The sequence below is a fragment of the Hypanus sabinus genome, chromosome 6 (assembly GCF_030144855.1).
Source record: "Hypanus sabinus isolate sHypSab1 chromosome 6, sHypSab1.hap1, whole genome shotgun sequence".
In the NCBI taxonomy this organism is placed as follows: domain Eukaryota; kingdom Metazoa; phylum Chordata; class Chondrichthyes; order Myliobatiformes; family Dasyatidae; genus Hypanus; species Hypanus sabinus.
This window is the reverse complement of record NC_082711.1, coordinates 177,572,089-177,593,214: the sequence shown is the minus strand read 5'-3', so window position 1 is coordinate 177,593,214 and position 21,126 is coordinate 177,572,089. Positions and strand designations below refer to the sequence as shown.

At 41.2% G+C, this 21,126-nt stretch overlaps 1 protein-coding gene across 3 annotated transcripts in view; it reads left to right on the top strand.

Moving 5' to 3' along the window:
• The window catches only part of LOC132396144 (flotillin-2-like), a 134,948-nt gene that overhangs the window by 37,770 nt on the left and 76,052 nt on the right, over window positions 1-21,126 (top strand). For all 3 annotated transcript variants that reach the window (XM_059973662.1, XM_059973663.1, XM_059973666.1), the window contains exon 2: window positions 15,423-15,504. In XM_059973662.1, the coding sequence (XP_059829645.1) occupies window positions 15,423-15,504 (82 nt within the window). The remainder of the gene's footprint in view (window positions 1-15,422; window positions 15,505-21,126) is intronic.

Genomic DNA, 21,126 nt, shown 5'->3' with positions numbered 1-21,126 from the left:
ACTTGGTACATCAGTTTGAATGCAAGTTGCCTCAGAGAGAAGTGGACCCTGTCCAATACATCACGGGCACATCCTTTCCTACCATTGGTGGTATCTACACGAGGCACTGCCTCAAGAAGGCAAAATCAAACGTCTTTAATCATCTCCTCACCAGCCCAAGGTAAAATCCTGTACAACCAGGTTCAAGAACTTCCCTTCAACCATTTGGTTCTTGGACCAACTGGCAAAGCCCTAATCACTAGTGTAGCAACATTATGATCACTTCACACTAAATGAACTTTTTCTTTGTTCCAATCGTACTTTCTGATACTAATGCCCCTTCCCTTTGACAACATCGGTGGCGTGGGGAGGGGAGACTTGCAGCTTGGGCAACTGCCGGTCTTCCAAAAAAAAAACCTTACCCAGGCTTGCGCCCTGGAAACTTTCCAAGGTGCAAATCCATGGTCTATCGAAACTAACGGAGGCCTACCTACCTACTTTGTAATAAAAGTTGTCTTAGGAGCACAATTTTTGACTCGTCAATTAAATTTGAAGAAACTTGGGGACCGTTCATCCGACATTTTCATGTGAATTAATTTGGCCTTTCCCAGACCTTCTCTTTGTTTATTCTTGTTCAGGTATGGAGTTCCAGAGTTCTTTGACACTATCATATACTTATAAACTGTTATTATTGCCCATGTTAGTTTTAGTTTAGTGCTTGTTTCATATATATATTTTCTTTCACACATTTTTAATTTTTTTTTCTTTTTCTTTTGATGATTAGTTTTGTTTTTTTTCATATATAATTATATAGACTTGATTGATTAATGTACTTTTTTGTTGTTGATGTTTAATAGGATATTATTATCCTATTATTAATGTAATCTTAAGTCTATTGTATTCATAACCTATTCATTATTTTGTTATTTTTTTTTATATTTATATGAAACTCAATAAAAAGATTGAAAAAGAAAAGAAAGAAAAGTTGTCTTTAATTTGTTTTTCTTGTGAATGCTGCTTATCTGATGCTAAATACCTGTGATGCTGCTGCAAGCAAATCTTTCAGTGCACCTGTATATACGTGTATTTGTGCATAAAACAATAAACCTGACTTTTGAGATCTTTTGTAATCCAACAGTCATATTTGTCAGTCAAATCTGCATAATAATACATATAAATCTCTGTTTACTGGAGTTGTGTGGTCATAGATAACCAATCCAGTGAAACGTGACTGAACTGAACATTTTTCCTCCATAAACAAGTGTTCTGTTTCACCTTGAACTAAACTTCAAACCTTCATCAGAGGGAAGGCTATTTCATGAGCTGTGCTCCCTGTTCCCCAGCCAGAGCTGAATATCATTTTATCAGGTAGTTGAACTGTGTTGAATTCAAAATGTATGGATGTGGTGTATGCTGCTGATAATAATTGTAAGTGGCCTTCTGTAATCTATTAGCTTTGGGCGGTGGGGCTTGCTGTTGAGTGCAGGAGGTTCCAGAGGTTTTTGCTTCACCCACTGTCTTTGCAGATTTCACAATATTCATGCACTTCATTAATAGGGCACACTGCTGGCTTTGGATTAGCAGAGGCTTCATATTACTGGACATTGTTGTAATTTACATCCCAGCAGACTTTTAATTCACTTTAAAATTCAAGTTTCATGATAATTTATTGTCATACTTCAATACACAATGCAAAGGATTATGAAATAATTGTTATTCTGGATCTGATGCAGAATGAATAAAACACAATAAGCATGAATAACATAATAAAACCCCCCAAAAAAAGAATACCACCCAGAGGGCAGCATGCAGTAGCAATGCTATTGATGTGTAGGAATGTAATCGAACAGTACTAAAAGCATTGACTTGGAATGTAAAGAAAGAAAAGGTTTTTTAATAGTTTTTTATGAATAAAGTTTATTTTGTTAAAAACACAGTAAATATAAAAGCAATCCTTTCAAACATGTCAAACATGATGTACAAGTTACTGATATATATGTACAGGTGTCTCTTCCCCCCCCCCCCCCCACAAAGATAGAGCTTTCCCATGAAACCCCTTCTTGAGCTGAAATGGTGTAAAGCAAAGAACCATTAATTTATATTGGGGGGGGAGCGAAAATCCTCTTTGTAATGGGAAAACAGGTTACTAATGTAGGTCTTTTGTAAAAGCGAAGTGACGTAAAGCAGGGACACCTATATATATATATATTTAAAAAAAATAATAATTATATTACATTACGTAAGTGACAGTAGGTGATATACATGTGGTGGTGGTGAGTTGGGTTAGTGGCAAGAGGGGTTGATCAGCCTGATGGCTTGGGTTTTTTTTTGAGTCTGGTGATCCTGGCCTGGTCTGTAAATATCAGAGTAATACAGTACTTGTACTACAATACTTTAGTACTCTTTTTTTTAAGGATTATATGGGTCAACACAGCATGGAGGGCTGAAGGGCCTGTACTGTGCTGTAATGTTCTATGGTTCTGTGGCTCTAATACATTTTTTGTGGTGAAGTTTGTAAATTTGAAGGGGACAGAGCCTTGGTGAGTTTAAAGGGAATGCGGCCAATTTCCTCCAACCGACTGTCAGACCAGATGGAACTAGAGAGAGATGCGGTAGGATGATGGGCAGATGGCAAAAGGTGGGGAGGGTTCTAAAGGATGAAAAAGCTAAGGTGGACCTGAGTGTGTATGGGAGGAGAGCACTGGGGATTGTCATTACCTGAAGTTGGAGAATGTAATAGTCATATCATTTGGCTGAAAGTGTATAAGACATAGCAGAATCAGGTAATTCAATACATCAAATCTGCTCCACTATTCCATCATGGCTGCTTTATTATCCATTTCAATCCCATTCTCCTGCCTTCTCCCTGAACCTGTCTGAATGTCTGTCTGTCTCTGTCTATAGTTAGGTTGCCTAAGACTTCTGCACTGTACTCTGTTTGTCAACATGAGGTGGGAGAGAGAGTTTGTAAATCTGCCAGGAGCAGAGGGTGTTGGGGATGGCGAGGGTGGAGTGCTGCGACGGGGGTGTGAGGCAGCGGGCAGAGGAGGGAGGGCCAGGACAGGAAGGTGGCATGGGTCATTTCTAGTCATTTCAACACTTAGTAAGTTTCAGTGAGATTTCTCTCCACCCCCCCCCCCCCCCCACTCCTGCCATGTTCTAAAAATTCCGGTGATTACAGGCCCAAAGCTGCCAAACGCTCCTCATATGTTAACCCCTTCATTCCTGGAATCATCCTTGTGAACCACCCCTGAACTCTCTCCAATGACAACACATCCTTCCTGAGATATGGGGCCCAGAGCTGTTGACAATACTCCAAACACAGCCTGATTACTGTCTTATAAAGGCTCAGCATTATCTCCTTCCTTTTGTATCCTATTCCTCTTGAAATGCCAGCATTATATTTGCCTGCTTTACCACAGACTCAACCTGTAAATTAACCTTCTGGGAGTCTTGCATGAGGACTGCTAAGTCCCTCTGCACTTCTGATGTTTGAATTTTTTCCTTATTTAGGTAAGTCTGCATTTTTGTCTGCATTATCATGCATTTCCCAACACTGTATTCCATCTGCCACTTCTTTCATCATTCTTCCAATTTGTCTAAGTCCTGCTACAATCACATTGCTTCCTCAGCACTACCTACCCCTCCATCTATCTTGTATCATTTGCAAATTTTACCACAAAGCCATCAATTCCATTAACATTGACAAACAATGTGAAAAATAGTGGTCCCAATACTAACCCCGAGGAACGTCACTGGTGACTGGTAGCCAACCAGATAAAGGCCCTTTCTTCCCTGTTGCTATCTCCTGCCTGTCAGCCATTCTGCTATCCATGCTAGTATCCCCCTTGTAACACCATAGGATTTTATCTTGTTAAGCACCCTCATGTGAGACACCTTATCAAATGCCTTCTGAAAATCCAAGTAAATGACAACCCATGCCTCTCCTTTGTCCACCCTGCTGGTTACTTTTTCGAAGAACTCAACAGATTTGTCAGGCAAGATTTTCCTTTACAGAAACCAGATTGACTTTGATTTATTTTATCATTGGTCTCCAAGTACCAGAAACTTCATCCTTCCCAGCCACTGAGGTTAGGCTAACAGGCCTACCTATAATTTCCTTTCTTTTTTTGCCTCAGACTTGCACAGAACTGTATGTCATGGAATTAGCTGTTTTGTGGCAGCACTGCAGTGCAAATCATAATGTTTACCATAAATTATAATAAATGTATGAAAATATATGGAAATATTAAAACATGCACTGTGGATTCCGGCTAATTGTGACAAACTGGGACCCGTACGTTTTGGCCCAATTAAGCAGTTGCCTCAATTAGTTGGAAGGTATTTTGGGGGGGGGGGGGAGAAAAAAAGACGAACCAATATTTAATTAGTCACAAATTATGTATTTAAATTAAATACAGACCACAGTACTATAAAACTGTGTATTATACTAGTGTCCATACTGGGACTGCTCACTTCCCTTTGGTCCCCACTGGACACTCAGCTCTCACCTGTGGCTACCAGTAGCTGTTTACATGCAACAGCGGCTACACCCTGGTCCTCTGCTTCGACAGGTGGGCTAAACCAAATTGAGGGTAGTCAGCGGGTCTCATACCCCAGTGAAATTGGGACATGCTTGTCCTAGCATGTGAAGTCAACTCCAGAAAACTGGGCGTATGAGATCCAGTGGCCAGGAAGGTGGTTCTACAATGCTTTGTGGAGAATCAAAGACATGTAAGTAGTCACGGGTTATCTGCTGCAATGAAGGAAGACCCCACTTTGTGATGACTACTTATTTCACTGGACCTGGACTTCTGAGGTTGAGAGGGTGGAACTGTCCTGGTGCAATGGCTTTTCCACTTTAAAAACTCTCCCATTGTTGGATTTGATGGGCAACCAATACACTGTTGTGCTCTTCTATTTGACTGTAGATGAACAAAATTGAATCTTCCAAATCTTCATTTTCATTGTAACATTCAAGATGGTTGACAATGCCTTCAAATTCTTCAGTAATTCCTAACTTGTTGAAGTAATGAAGTAATTTAATTTTCACTCCTGGCCATTTCTGGCATCCCCAAGCCTGAATGCTTGAAACCACAGTGGGCAAAACAGTTCTGAATTGTCTTACTGCTTATTTCTCGCCAGCTATCAGTGACAAAAATAATTATTAGTAGAACACAAATATGTGCAACTGACACTAATTAAAAACTGTTCGCTCTAAGCATGGTATAGTCTGTAACAGCCACACAACTGACACTAGTCAGAAACTGTCCGGCAAAAGTTTCCTGTTTCAATTAAGCGGCATAGTGTTGCAGATAAGCGAAGGGAACCCCTCATATTTTCTTGATTAGTTTTTGTTCTTTAAGAGTTGTTCTAGTAAATGACTTCCCCAACAAAAAGCTGGTGGGGTGGAGGTGCATCTTTGCCAAAGGAGATGTAAGGTGCCTGCAGGTCATCTTTAGACAGGATGTAACACCTGCTCAGTCCCCTGATCAGAGTCGTGTGAAGCCATGGGAGCAGGTCCTGTTCATATAGCTGTCTCCATGGGAGATGGTCGTATGAGCAGCTGGTGCACATCACATCTGAAGAGTGTTGATAAAGGCTGGGGTCACCCACTTTGTAAAGACATTGTCCAGAAGAAGGCAGTGACAAGCCACTTCTGTAGAAAAATTTGCCAAGAGCAATCATGGTCATGGATAGACCATGATTTCTCATGTCATATGATATGGGACATAACAAACGAATGAGGCCTGATTAACTGATGGACTAATTAACCACAATCCACTCTATATCTAGTATATTGCATAATATACAATCTATATATAATATATATTACATATATAAAATGGGGGTTGCCTATGAGAAATTTCAGAGCTGTGTAAATCCCAACCAGCTGTCCAATACAGTAATCAATTCAAGTGGAATCTTTTGCAAGAGTAGGATAAAGGACCTGTGGTTGCAATCCAGACATTAGCAGCAGAGTGGTTTGTTTAAATGATTGAAGAATATTGGAAGATAAAAACATCACATGATGCTTGAGCATTGGCACAGATTCAGCTTGTGACTGCTGGAAAGGGGCTCGACAAGGGAGTCAGAGGCTTTCTTCCTTACTTAATCCTAGCTTGGTTTATTTTTTTTGTCTCTGTAAACAGAGTTCGTAGAATAGAATGTTCTGCATGATTTAAAAAAGACAACATACCATGTATTTTTTAAAAATGCTTCATTGCTTCAAACAAGATTTACTTCAAAATCAAAAACCAAGCTCCTGGCTCGCATGTCAGGATCTAGTTGTGAATTGTGCTGCCATTTCCATCCTGTCATTCTAATGTGCTTTGGGCTGGCCTGGCACTTTGCTCCAGAGAAATTGCCTTTTTGTGGCTGCTTTTTAAATTGGTCGGAGTGCAAAGTTCAACACTAAGATTTTGAGGCAGTTGCGTTAAATATTGTATTTAGTGGAAAATTCCATTTGTGCCACTGAGATATCAAGCCTGTTTTGGCAAGAAGTTGGAACTGAATTTCGAATTTAGTTCTTTGCTAAAATTAGTGATTCTGTCTAATGAAAAGTCTTGGCAGAAGGTAGGTGTTGTGGGTTGAAACTCATAACCAAGTTCTCAGTTTTAACATTCACACCGATTCTAGTACACCACAAAAGCACAGCCACTAACTACTTTCCCATACCTCTGATACTAGATTTTAACCACTGAAGCCCAAGATACTAATCGAATATTAAAAAAATCAAAGCCGAAAGCATTGAATTTATTTGAGAGATGCAGCTTGTAGAAGACACTGATGGTGAAAGAATTCGTGTAGATATTCTCTCTCCTCTTCTCCTACCCCTACTCCCCCCCCCCCCCCCCCACTGCCCACCCATGGTAGTGTAGCAGTTAGCACAATGCTTTATCAGAGATCAGGATTCAGTTCCTGGTGCTGTTTGTAAGGAGTTTGTACATTCTCCCCTGACCATTCTGCAGATCCTCCAGTTCCCTTCCACAGTCAAAACAAAAGATGTAGGATTAGTGTTATTAAGTTTTGGGCTCTCTGTGCTGGTACCGGAAACATGGCAGTACATGTCCCCAGCACATCCTCTGACTGTGTTGCTCATTGATGCAAATGATGCATTTCACTGTTTCAGTGTACATGTAACAAATAAAGCTAATCTTTAAAGGAACAAAGATCTTGGAACCACATACCACCAGGTTCGGGGACAGTTTCTATCTTACTATTATAAGAGTATTGAACATGATGTGTTCTTAGAACATTATAATACAGTTTAGGCCCTTGGGCCCACAAGGTTGTGCTGACCCTTTAACGTGAGATCAATCTAACCCTTCCCTCCAACATAGCCCTCCATTTTTTGGTCATTTATGTGTTTATCTAAGAGTTTATTAAATGCTCCTCAAATATGCCTCCATCCCTGGCAGAGTGTTCCACATACCCATCATCTCCGTGTAAAGAATGTACCCCTGGCACCCTCCCTCCCCCCCCCCCCCATACTTTCTTAACTTGACAATCTGCTTCATTGTGGCTTGCACCCCGTTGTCAGCCTGTGGCTTATTTTCTCCATAACAGAACACCACTCTGCTTTCTAAAATTGCTCTTCCCTAGTAATCTCTTAGTGTGATGAGATCCGTAAGGATGGAATGCAGAGACTTTTCACTCTACCTCGGTGCCTATGACAACAAAATAGTAATAATCAGTGTTGGGGAACGTCAAGTATGTGGTTGGCTGAGTGCTGCAAATTCACATTGATGGATTCAGTTTGAGGGAGGTGTTACATGAGGAGGAGATAATTGGCAAGTTAATTCTAATGTATCTCCTCAGATGTGGGAGGAAGAAGAGGCCGCCACAGTTGCCAGCCAAAGTCTTTAACCACTTTTGTGTAATTTTTCACATTTTAAATCCTGGAGGTGGTACTACAGATGATGTTTGACCTGGGGAGTTCTCACATTGGCTTCTCTTGTCCACTTGCTATTGATGGTTTCCATTGTGCTTAATAGCAAAGTGAGGGATTACTCTGCATGAAAGAAATGGTGAAGTCACTATTGGGAAAAGACGGCTTACCTTTGCTGTATTTCTTTTAAACCTTTTTATTTTTTTGCTTTGGTGCACTTATTAAATGTAGACTCAAAATTCTAGTGTTGGTAAATTTCTGGATAACTTTTCTTTGCTGCTTTAATCCATGCATCATTGTTTTAGATTTTAAATCTAGAGATACAACATGGTAATAGGGCCTTCTGGATCAATGAGCCCGTGCTGCTCAATTACACCTGTGCGGCCAATTAACTTACTAACCTGTGTGTCTCTGGAATGTGGGAGGAAACTGGAGCACCTGGGAGAAACCCATGTGGTCACGGGAAAACGTACAAATTCCTTACAGGCAGCAGTGGGAATTGAACCCATGTTGCTGGTGCTGTAAAGCAGCGCGCTGACCTCTACTGTACCATGCCACCCCATTGCTAAATCGTTAAGACTATAGAAGCGTATAAAGTAGCAGGAGGAGGCTGTTCTATCAATTAGTATGATGATGGCTAATCATCAAACTCAGGACCACATTCTTGTGCTCCTATTGTACCTATCATCTCAGATATATTCCCCAGCCTGGCCTTGGCAGTTCTGTATACCCTCAGTTCTTCACCCTCTGTGTGGAGAAGTTTCTGCTCATCTCAATCTTAAGTTCTTATCCTGTTCCCTGAGATTGGAACCTCTTGTTCTTGAAGCTACCATCGCCCCCAACACGTAGCAGAAGAAATGTCCTTTCTGAATTCATTCATTTGGACAGCTGTCAGAATCTTGTCTAGTTCGATGTATATCCTCTATAGTACAATCTAATGATCCCATTTCCTCCTTGTACAACAGTCCTGTCAGTTTGCTGAACCTCTGTTATATTTCCTCTGGAAGAAGTATATCGTGGGGAAGGAGACTAGTGGTATAGTTTTCCAGGGCCCTATAGAATTTTGGTAGGGTTTTCTTGCATTGAAGGATAATGTACCATTTGTCTTTTTAATTCTGAGCTAAGTTTCTCTATCATTATATAAATAATTCTCTACCTCTCTAATCTTCCGGCCCTGTGATATCTGTGAATCCATGAGTCTGCTGGAGGCTGATGGCAGCTTGTCCTGAGGTTAGAGGACAGTCCATGCAGGTGGATGGGTAAGAGGGATGAAAGGGGCTTGTTTTGCTGCAATTGCTTTGTTACTTGTCATGTTCTGTTTTGTTATGGTGGACGTGCTATGTTGGCACTGGAATGTATGGCGATATTGCCCCCAGCACATCCTTTGGTATGTTGGTTGTTAATGCAAGCAACCTATTTCAATATACATGTGACAAATCTAAATTAGTGGAAGCATTCTGTGTGCAAATTTATTTTCCCAGAAATCCTTGGGGTGTTGGTTGTTAGTGTAAATGATGCTCTATGCTGTATTTGTGATAATTAAATTAGCATCTGAACCTAACCACACTTTGCCATCTTTTACCATATACTTGCCCACTCACTAAACTTCTAAGTCACCTCAAAGCCTCCACCTTCCATGCAACATTTTTTTCTGACAGCAAACCTGTACATCCATTTCCATTGTCTAAAATACTGATGTACAATATGAATCGACAGTTGTATTGAGATGAGCTTCCTGTGCATACCGAATCCCATGGCAACAAAAAATAATGTATGGATTTAAGAATGCATGGTACAAGTCTGAGCATACACTTTTCTGTTTTGAGTCTTGTATCTGTTTTTGTGCAGTAGCTTGCAGGTGTCAATTACCTAGAGTTGGAGAACAACTGGGCATTGTTCCACCAAGAAGCTAACTGGCTTTAACTGCCAATTTTTTCCAAGTTAATGTTCTTCAGTCTTTTTTATCTGGTCACAAATATTAGCCCACCTAATGTATCCCACACAATGGAAGCATTCCATTGGCTCATCACAAAAAACTACCAACACTTTAGATGTGATCGAGTTCATATTGGGTTTATTAACAAGTACTTAAAGGGTGCAGGGATTTGCTTTGGGAGCCTACGCTATCAGGGGCTTTCTCCATTGGTCTAGAAAGTATATTAGCATTGTTGAAGAGGTATTCTGGCACATTTAGTACAGCTGCTTATGGAGTTCAGGTCTGGGTTCCTATTCATCTTCGCTTATTTAAAACCTCATTGATCACCTCGAACTCTTGACTTGGAACTGAAGTGGATCTAAATCAGTTCAAGATTAGTCATCTACACAGAGTCTAAATGAGCAACTTCACTGTATTCCCTGGATTTCAGAGCAATTTATTCTCCAGTCAGAGATACGAAATGGAATATCAAATATTCATTTTGTAATTACAGTAAAAATATTTACAGTGAAGGTTACAATAAGGTAGTTCATCATTTTCAACCAATCAGCTTGCATATATTTTCATTAGAAACTTTTAAAATGGGTTCTTATATGAAACTTAATCCCTTGGTCTTGCAGGAGAAAACCTTGCCCTTTTCCCTTTCACAAGCTGGTTGCCTATAGGTCAGATGGTAAGTGAGACTGGGGCTAACGGCATATCAGAATGCATCTATACATATTGAATTTCTGTGTGTGTGTTGCTAACACCACTCACTACCTTGTCTGTCTCAATTTCTTCACTGTGTGATATATTTGACTGTCCAAGTCCAGTCCAGAATGAGAAATTTCCTCCAGTTACATAATACTAAGGCCAAAGCTTTCCCTTTCTATAATCCATTTTCTCTATTCATGATTGTATCCTAGATAGATGGCAACCCTGACATGTTTAACTTCATTCAAGCCTGTGTGTGAAGCCATACAAGCTTCACTAAAATATTTAATTTCAACTCCAGTCTGACGATGCATAGATTTTCTTTTATATTTGCAACCTTCCACGCTTTGCCATCCCTATAACCCAGTTTATTGCTCCTTGGAAGTGCAACACCTCATTTAGGTAGCCTCCAGTAACCTCCAGCCAGTATAGAGGGGACCACGGCACAGGATCACAAAAAATTGCTGACTTAGTCAGCTCCATCGTGGGCACTAGCTTCTCCAGTATCCAGAACATCTTCGGATTTTCGGAAGGGTATGCCTCAAAAAGGCAGCATCTATCATGATGGAACCCCATCACCCTGGACATGCTCTCTTCTCATTACTACTATCAAGGAGGAGCTCCTGGAAGCTGAAGACACCCACTCAATGTTTTAGAAACAGCTTCTTCTGCTCCACCATCAGATTTCTGAATGGACGATGAGCCCATGAGCTCTACCTTGCTATTTTTTCATTTTTCTTGCTTTGTTTTTGCACTACTTAATTGATTTGAAATTTAATTTTTCTTTCATTATCATGTATTGCAAAGCATGATGTATTTTGCTGCTGCAAAACAACAAATCTTACAACATATGCAAATGACATTAAGCTCGATTCTGAACCTGAACCTGATGGCATGAACATTGACTTCTCCAACTTCCTGATGATTTATCCTCCTTTTCCATTCCCTATTCTTGTTCTCATCTTACACCATCTCTTCTCCGGTTTTCCTGCCCTCCACCTCACTCAGGTTCCCCTCCTCCTTCCCTTTCTTCTATGGTCCACTGACCTCTCCTTTCAGATTCCTCCTCCATTGGCTCTTCCTCATATCATCTCCCAGCTTCTTGCTTCATTCCCCGCCCCCCCCCCCCTTTAACCACCCACCTTCCCCCTCACCTGTCTTCACTCATCAACTGCCAGTTTGTACTCTGTCCCCTCCTCCCATTCCTTATTCTGGCTTCTTCCCCTCCCTCTCCAGTCCTGATGAAGGATCCCACCTGAAACATCACCTCCTTGTTCTTCTCCATAGATGCTGCCTGACCTGCTGAGTTCCTCCAGCATTTTGTGTCTGTTTCTCTTCTCCTTTCCTGAATTGTAATCAATTGATCTGAAGTGTTGAGTCCATCTCACTGTTAAGCTACTGTGTAGAATAAAATGCTGGAGGAACTCAACAGGTCAGCCAGCGTCTACGGAAATGAATAAACGGTCGACATTTTGGGCTGACCCTTCACGAGGACTGGAAAGGGAAGGGGAAAGAAGCCAGAATAAGGTGGGAGGAGTGAAAGGAGTACAAGCTGGAAGGTGGTAGGTGAAGCTATGTGGATGGGAGTGGGGCGATGAAATAAGAAGCTGGGAAATGATAGATAGAAATGGTAAATGCTGAAGGAGGAATCTCATAGGAGAGGAGAATAGACCACGGAAGAAAGGGAAGGAGGAGGGGCATCAGGGGGAGGTGATAGGCAGGTGAGGAGACGAGAAGAAGTAGGAGGAGAGAGCCAGAGAGGGGAATGGAAGAAGAGGGAAGGGGAGGAGGAGGGGGGAAATTACCAGAATTTGAAATTATGTAGTAATAAGACCCCACAGGGGTAAAATACCAGGACTGAAAGGTTTTGCAAGGTGGAGTTGGACTAGTTGCTTAAGAATTCACTGTTGAACAACATGCCTGACAGGAGGTTGAGGAACATTGGTCTGACTCTGAATTTTGCTCATTTATGTGACACAACAAACAGGCCTTTTGAAGGGAACTTGAATAAAACCTTGAAAATTCAAAGTAAATACAACTCTGAGATTAATTTTCTTGCGGGCATACTTAATAAATCAATAATAAAATAATGACCATTATAGAATTGATGAAAGACCGCACCAACTGGGCAACTGGTCCTTTAGCATCTGCTGGATGATGCTGAGGATGTTCTACGAGTCTGTGGTGGTCAGTGCTATCATGTTTGCTGTTGTGTGCTGGGGCAGCAGGCTGAGGGTGGCAGACACCAACAGAAACAAAGAACTCATTCGTAAGGCCAGTGATGTTGTGGGGGTGGAACTGGACTCTCTGACGGTGGTGTCTGAAAAGAGGATACTGTCCAAGTTGCATGCCATCTTGGACAACGTCTCCCATCCACTCCATAATATACTGGTTAGGCACAGGAGTACATTCGGACAGAGACTCATTCCACCGAGGTGTAACACTGAGCGTCATAGGAAGTCATTCCTGCCGGTGGCCATCAAACTTTACAACTCCTCCCTCAGAGTGTCAGACACCCTGAGCCAGTAGGCTGGTCCTGGACTTGTTTCCACTTGGAATAATTCACTTATTATTATTTAATTATTTATGGTTTTATATTGCTATATTTCTACACTATTCTTGGTTGGTGCGACAGTAACAAAACCCAATTTCCCTTGGGATCAATAAAGTATGTCTGTCTGTCATTCAAGCAGTGTGCAAAGGACAATAAAATGTGCAAATACAAAAAGAAATAAATAAATAGATAATAAATGAGTAAATAGATGGACAAGCAAACAAGCAAGCAATAAATATCAACAACATGAAATGGAGCCCTCGAACGTGAGTCCACAGGTTGTGGGAATATTTGAATGATGGGTGAGTGAAGTTATCCGCTTTGGCTTAAGAGCCTGGTGGCTGAGGGGTAATCACTTCCTGAACCTGGTGGAGTGAGTCCTGAGGCACTTGTACCACCTTCCTAATGGCAGCAGCAAGAAGAGAGCATGACCTGGGTGGTGGGGCTCCCTGATGATGGATGTTCCTTTCCTGTGACCATGCTCCGTTGGGGAGGGCTTTACCTGTGATGAGTTGGGCCGTATCCACTGCTTGTAGGATTTTCTGTTCAAGTGCATTGGTATTTCGCTACTAGGCTATGATGCAACCAGTCAGTATGCTCTGCACCACTCATCTATAGAAGTTTGTTAGAGTTTTAGATGTCATGCAGAATCTTTGCAAATTCCTAAGGAAGTAGAGGTACTGCCTGGGTTTCTTCATAAATACACTTGCATGCTAGCCCCAGGACAGGTCCTCTGAAATAATAAACTTTCAGGATGGTGAACCCACTAAAAGCAAAAAATTAGAACAAAACTTAATCTATCTACTCTCTGAACAAATAAGAACCAAGAAACGCAAATAATAACAAAAATGGCAACGAACATGTGATTCCAAGGCTGAGATCTCTGGTAGATGACCCTGCGTTGAGCTAGAGGAAATGAAGTGGCCTAATTCTGCTCCCATGTCTTATGGGTGAATTCTTCAGAGGACACACAAGTTGCATGGTTGGGTTTTGACTTGGAACTTACAAATTTGATGACACTACAAATAGAATTCTGATGAAGGGTTTCAGTCTGAATGTTTACTATTTATTCCTCTTCCTAGATGCTGCCTGACCTGCTGATTTCCTCCAGCATTTTGTGTGTGTTGCTCTCGATTTGCAGCACTTGCAAAATCTCGGGTTTCTGACACCACTAATGTATTTACTTGATACACTAGAATGTGTAGAATAGTTGACACTATGAAGGCAAAGGAAGCAACGCTGTCTTGCAGTTCTTGCATATAGTTTGCATAAAGATTTTGGAATGAGAAGAACGATGGCATAAGAACCTGAGCCACTGTTCCTTTGTGGCTGTTTTAATTATTTTCAAAATTAATTTATTATCAAAGTACATATGTCACCATATACAACCCTGAAATTCATTTTCTTGTGGACATAGTTAATAAATCTATAAGATAATAAGCATACTAGAATCAATGAAAGATCACACCAACTTGGGTTCAGCCAGAGTGCAGAAACTGCAAAAAGAAAAATAATAAGCAAATAAGCAACAAATATCAAGAACATGAGATGAAGAGTCATTGAAAGTGAGTCTATTGTTTGTGGGAACAGTTCAGTGATGGGACAAGTGAAATCATCCCCTCTGGCTCAAGAGCCTGATGGTTGCGAGGTACTAACTGTTTCTGAACCCAGTGGTGTAGATCCTGAGGCTCCTGTACTTTTTTTTTTCCTGATGGCAGCTGTGAGAAGAGAGCATGGCTTGGGTGGTGGTTGGTCCCTAATGAAGGATGCAGCTTTCCTGCAACAACATTTCATGTAGGTGTGCTCAGTGGAGGGGAGGGCTTTACCTATAATGGACTGGGCCATATCCACTATTTGTAGGTACTTCCTTTCAAGGGCATTAGTGTTTCTGTACCAGGCTATGATGCAGTCAGTCAAGACGCATCTAAACACATCTTTAGAAGTTTGTCACAGTTTTAGATCCTTGCTGAATTTCCGCAGATTCCTAAGGAAGTAAAAGCGCTGCCTTTTTCGTAATTGTTTTTGTGTGCCTGACCCATGAGATTGAGCAAGGAACAAGCCCTTCTGGCCCATTGAGCCACACCCCCCAGCAACCTTGCTATATTAAACCTAATCTAATTACAGGACAATTTCCAATAACCAATTAACCACTAGCCTGTACATCTTTGAACTGTGGGAGGGAACCAGAGGAAAACCATGCTCACACGGGAAGGAACATACAAACTATTTTACAGAGGATGCTGGAATCGAACTCCAAACTTCAATAACCCGGCTGTAATGCCTTCTTTTGTGGTGGGCTCACAGTAACTTAAGGTTCCTTTTGAAATTGATTCAACTTTATGACAAAATTCTCCTCTCTTCTGTCCTAGGTGGCTGTTGTGGATCGGATCAAAAGCAGTATGTCATTGGTGGATGGGCGTGGGCGTGGTGGTGCGTCTCACAGACACAGAGGTGAGACGGGCAAGGACTCTCTCTGTCTCACTCTCTCAATTCCCCTTTTCCTCCTCCCCAAGATATGAGAGAAGCTGTGTAAATCAATGTTTAATGGAGTGAAATGTTATCTTTCGCCCAGTCCAGATGATCATTTACCTGCTACCAGCTCCCCATTTATTTTGGTTTAGGAAATGTTTTTTGTACTTTAATTCCTTTTACTTTTTCCCATCACTTGGGTCAGTGTTAATTCATCAGATGGTGACATGGCACCAAGGACTAGATTGGTTCTAGATTTTCTCTGCAAAACTTTGCTAATATAATTTTTACAAACATAATTGGAGAGTTTGTACATTTGCCCCCTGCATCTGAGCGAGTGTCCTCCGGGAACCCTGGTTTCCTCCTACATTCCAGGGACGTGCTGCGGGTGAGGTAATTGGTGTAATTGGGGGCTTCAGTCTTGTTGGCTGGAAGGGTCTGTTACCATGCTGTATCTCTAAATAAATATTCTATATAAATTTCTCTAGTATTGCTAGCTGCTTTACTAAAATACAAAACCAATAGGAAAGTGCTCAATAAGGTATTGGAATGGGAGAAATGCTACGTTGACATGACTTACTTGCTTGCTTCCTTGAATATTATGGGAAGTGTAAATAACTGATGTCTTTTTTTAAATAAAAATCAGGTGTATCATTATCAAATATGTGTCAAATAACATTACAACACAGTGCAGGTCATTCAGCCCACAATGCTGTGCTGGCCTTTTAACCTATTCTAAGATCAATCTAACCCTTCCCTTCTACATAGCTTTGGTCAATGTTAATTCATTAGCTGGTGACACACCACCAAGGATTAGATTGGTTCTTGAGTTTTCTATCACCTATGTATCCATCTAAGAACGTATTAAATGCTCGTATCTGCCTCTACTGCCACTCCTGGCGGGGCGTTCCATGTACCCTCCACTCTCTGTGTAAAGGACCTACCTCTGACATCCTCCCCTCCCCCATACTTTCTTCCAATCACCCCTGTATTATGTATTGCAATTATGCTCCCTTGTATCAGCCAGTTCTGCCCTGGGAAAAAGGTTATCTGCTTGATCATCTTGTACACCCTATCAAGTCACTTTTCGTCCTGCTTCGCTCCAAAGAGAAAAGTCCTAGCTTGCTCAATCTATCCTCTTAAGACATGTCCTCCAGTCTAAGCAACATCCTGGTAAATCTACTTCGTACCCTCTTTAAAACTTCCACAACTTCCCTATACAACCAGAACTGAACACAATATTCCAAGTGTGGTCTAACCAGAGTTTTATAGGGCTGCAACATTATCTCGTGGCTTTTGAACTCAGTCTCCTGTCCAGTGAAGGCCAACACACCAAATGCCTTCTTAACAACCCTATCAATGGCAATTTTGAGGGCTCTATGGATGTGAACCTCATAAGATCCCTCTGTTCCTCCACGTTGCTAAGAATCCCGTCATTAACCCTGTGCTCTGATTTACAAGATATGCAGTGTAGATAAAGGTAACCAAAATATTTAAGCTGGTAGGCTAGTTGGCTCTTTATTTATGTAATTCTTGGTAATGTGACAGTGTTTGGTTTTGGGAAGATACTTCCACAAACAGGATTAGATTTATCACATGTACAACCAAACATAGAGTGAAATGCATCATTTGTATTAACTGCCAACTGCCAACTTAAGTATGTGCTGAGAGCAGCCTGCAAGTGTAAACCTATCCTATTACTGAATTTTAAACATAACTGAGAGAGAAATGTGGATCCAAAGTCTTTCATTCACAAGTTTGTTTTTAGTCAGTTATGTATTGATGGAAAATTGGTGGCTGGTTGGAGATACATCTCTACCAATGGAGTTGTTAAGGCACTCCTTCTCTCTGTTAGCCTGCAGGTCAGCCTTGGGCAATGTGTAACACCTACTTAGGCCCCTCATCAGTGTCAAATAAAGCCATGGGATCGGGTAGTGGATGGTTGTATGAGTAGCTAGTATATATCACAAGTTCGGGTTATGTGACCATTGATGCCAAGGAGACAATCTCTGAAAAGTATTGATAATTGCTAGGGTCACCTGTCTTGTAAAGACACTGTTCAGAAGAAGGTAATGGCAAGCTACTGTAGATAAATTTACCAAGATCAGTCATGGCCATGGAAAGACCATGATCACCTACATCCATACAACATGGCACATGATGATTTTAATTTTATTTAAGAGAGAGACTATGTCTGTGTAAGCATTTTGGAAATAATGTTTTTGAAATGATAGTGCAAAGTTGTTTTGTTCTTTGCAAGAACATGCTCTTTACATTTTTGCTGTTTATTATTGATAGTCACACACTGAACTGTTTCCCAGTTGCTTACAAAGGGTATTGTTCTGAATTTTCTGCACTAGAATGGCACTTCATAGAAATCCATTTCCCAGTCCTATATATTCCTGAACATTTAAGTTCACTGCAAATGATGTGAACAAACAAAATGAAACTTCCTGCTCTAATTCTATTATTGCCATTGTATGCTTTAGTGAACGGATTTCTGATGTCCTCTGCATTTGAGGTCTACTCATTGCTGCAGCTTGTAGAGATGAATCGGGAAAGATAAATAAATCTCATTGTGTGCAAGCTCTCTTCTGTCTTTGCATGATGAAGTTCCACCCAAAAACAAGACAAGCGCATAGTCAATTCTTCCATAAATGTATTTAAAAATTGTGCAGGACTACACAAGATTATATGAAATAGGAGCAGAATTAGTCCATCTGGCCCATCTAGTCTGCTCTGCATTCAGTCATGGCTGATCCTTTTTCTCCCCCTCCTCCTCAACCCCAGTTCCCAGCCTTCTTCCCATAACCTTTGATGCCATGTCCAACCAAGAACCAATCAATCTGTGCCTTAAGTACACCCATCGACCTGGCCTCAACAACTGCCTGTGGTAACAAATTCACCACACCTTGGCTAAAGAAATATCTCTATATTTCTGTTTTGAAAGGGTGCTCTGCTATCCTGAGGCTGTGTCCTCTTGTCCTAGACTCTCCCACCATGGGAAATATCCTTTCCATATCTACATTGTCTAGGTCTTTCAACATTTGAAAGGTTTCAATGAGATCCCCCCTCATCCTTTTGAATTCCAGCGAGTACAGACCCAGAGCCATCAAACATTCCTTGTATGATAACCCTTTCATTCCTGGAATCATCCTTGTGAACCTATTCTAACCTCTCTCCAATACCAGCACATCTTTTCTAAGATGAGGGGCCCAAAACTGTTCACAATACTCAAGGTGAGGCCTCATCAGTGTCTTTATAAAGCCTCAGCATCACATCCTTGCTCTTGTATTCTAGACCTCTTGAAATGAATGCTAACATGGCATTTGCCTTCCTCACCACCGATTCAACCTGCAAGTTAACTTTTAGGGTGTTCTGTACAGGGACTCAGTTAGGAACTGAGGAAGTATTCTTTCATTTCAAGTGGTTAAATTGAGGAACTCAGCACAGGCAGATAATCTGCAATCGTCCAAAGTGAGGCAGTGATTAAGCAATATACGGATTAGGGTAGAAGCAGAAATGAGTCAGATAGTATGTGAAGAGACTGAAAGGAGATTGTAATATCTGTAGCAGTGCTGTGATTTTGTGCCATTCCCTTGTATTAACTTGCCTAAGTGCCTAAGACTGCTTGTCTGCACATAAGAGATTATGGATTCAATTATCCATTCCGTTATTGGAGTAGAGTACTGTGAAAATTCTAAGCATAATGCAAGAAATATAAATAGTTTACACCACTTAGACTCTTGTGCCTGTTCCACCATCTGCTGTGGCTGATCTGTGGCCATACCTTCATTTCATCTTGATTAATCCCATATCCTTTGATGCCCGCAATATCCAACTCTTAAATATGATCAAAAACTGAGCATTCGAAGCTCACCTGGTTAGGGAATCGTAAATATTTTGCCAGTATTAGGGTAAAGGAATTTTTTTGCCTCAGTTGCAAATGGCCTGCCCTGAGTTTTCAGCCTTACCTCTGGCTCCTGACTGCCCAGACAGACGAGGCAACATCATTGCATCTGCCCAAGCCTGTTGAGGGTTTTGTATGTTCTGATAACCTTGTGCTGCATGTAGGGTGAGACTAGAAGTAGAGGGCATGGATTAAGGATGAAAGGTGAAATATTTAAGGGGAAACTGAGGGGGGAGCTCTTCACTCAGATGGTGCAGTTATGGAATGAGCTGCCAGCAGGAGTGGTGGATGTGGGTTTGATTGCAACATTTAGAAGTAGTTTGGGTAGGTATGTGTTGTATGTTAGAGGTATGCGGCCTGGGATCCAGCTGTGAGTCGACGGGAATGGACAGAATAATGGTTTGACATGGACTGGATGGACCGAAGGGCATGCTTTTATGCTGTCGTGCTCTATGACTCAATGCTTAAAGCAAAGGTTGATAGATTCTTGCTTAATAAGGTTGTCAAAGGTTATGAGAAGAAGGCAGGGGAATAGGGTTGAGAGGGAAAATAAATCAGTCATGATGGAATGGCGGAGCAGACTTGATGGGTCAATTGGCCTAATTCTGCTTGTATGTCTTGTGATGAGGTTGCTGATTGTGAACAAGGAGCATAGTCCAATTGGCTGCATTCCTCTGAGCACCAGACACGCAGTCCCAGAAATCAGTCTGATGAGCCTGGACAGCAAATGATCTCTATTACTAGTATATATACTTAAGGTGTTGAGTTCAGAGCTGGGTACACAATTCCAGGGTTCATTTTCACCAGGCTCCTGTCTAATTGCAACAAAACATTTCTGTATTTAAATATTTTAAAATAATTTTTAATATGGTGAGCCTTTCTAATTGCTCGGTTATTAATTTTCAACATTCAAAAGGTTTCAATGAGATCCCCTCTCATTCTTTGAAATTTCAGTGATTAAAGGCCCAGAGCCATCACTTGCTCTTCATACGATAAGGCTTTCATTCCCAGAATCATTCTCGTGAACCTCCTTTGAATCTTCTCCAATGTTAGTATGTGCTTTCTTAGAAAAGGAGCCCAAAGCAGCTCACAATACTCCAAGTTATGCCTCACCAATGTCTTACAGAGCTTCATCCCTGCTTTTATATTCTAGTCCCCTTGAAATGAATGCTAACATTGCATTTGCTGCCTTTACCACTGACTTGACCTGCAAATTAACCTTCAGGGAATCCTGCAGGAGGACTCCTAGACCCTATGCATTTCGGATTTTTGAATTTTCTCCCCATTTAGAAAATAGTCTATCCTTTTATTCCTTTGACCAAAGTGCATAACCATACACTTTCCGACTCTGTATTCCATCTGCCACTTCTCTGTCCGTTCTCCTAATCTAAGTCCTTCCGTAGCCTCTCTGCTTCCTCAAAACTATCTGTCCCCCCAACTATCTTCATACTGTCTGCAACTTGGCCACAAAACCATCAATTCTGTCATCCAAATCATTGACTTGCAACATAAAGAGAAGTGTTCCCACCACTGACCCTCCTCCCCATGAACACCATTATTCACCAGCAACCAATTAGAAAAGACTCCCTTTCTACCCACTCTTTGCCTCCTACCAATCAGCCAATATTAGTATCTTCCCTGTAATGTCCTTGAAGAGTGACATTTACAATTTTCCATTCTTCCAGAATCTAGTG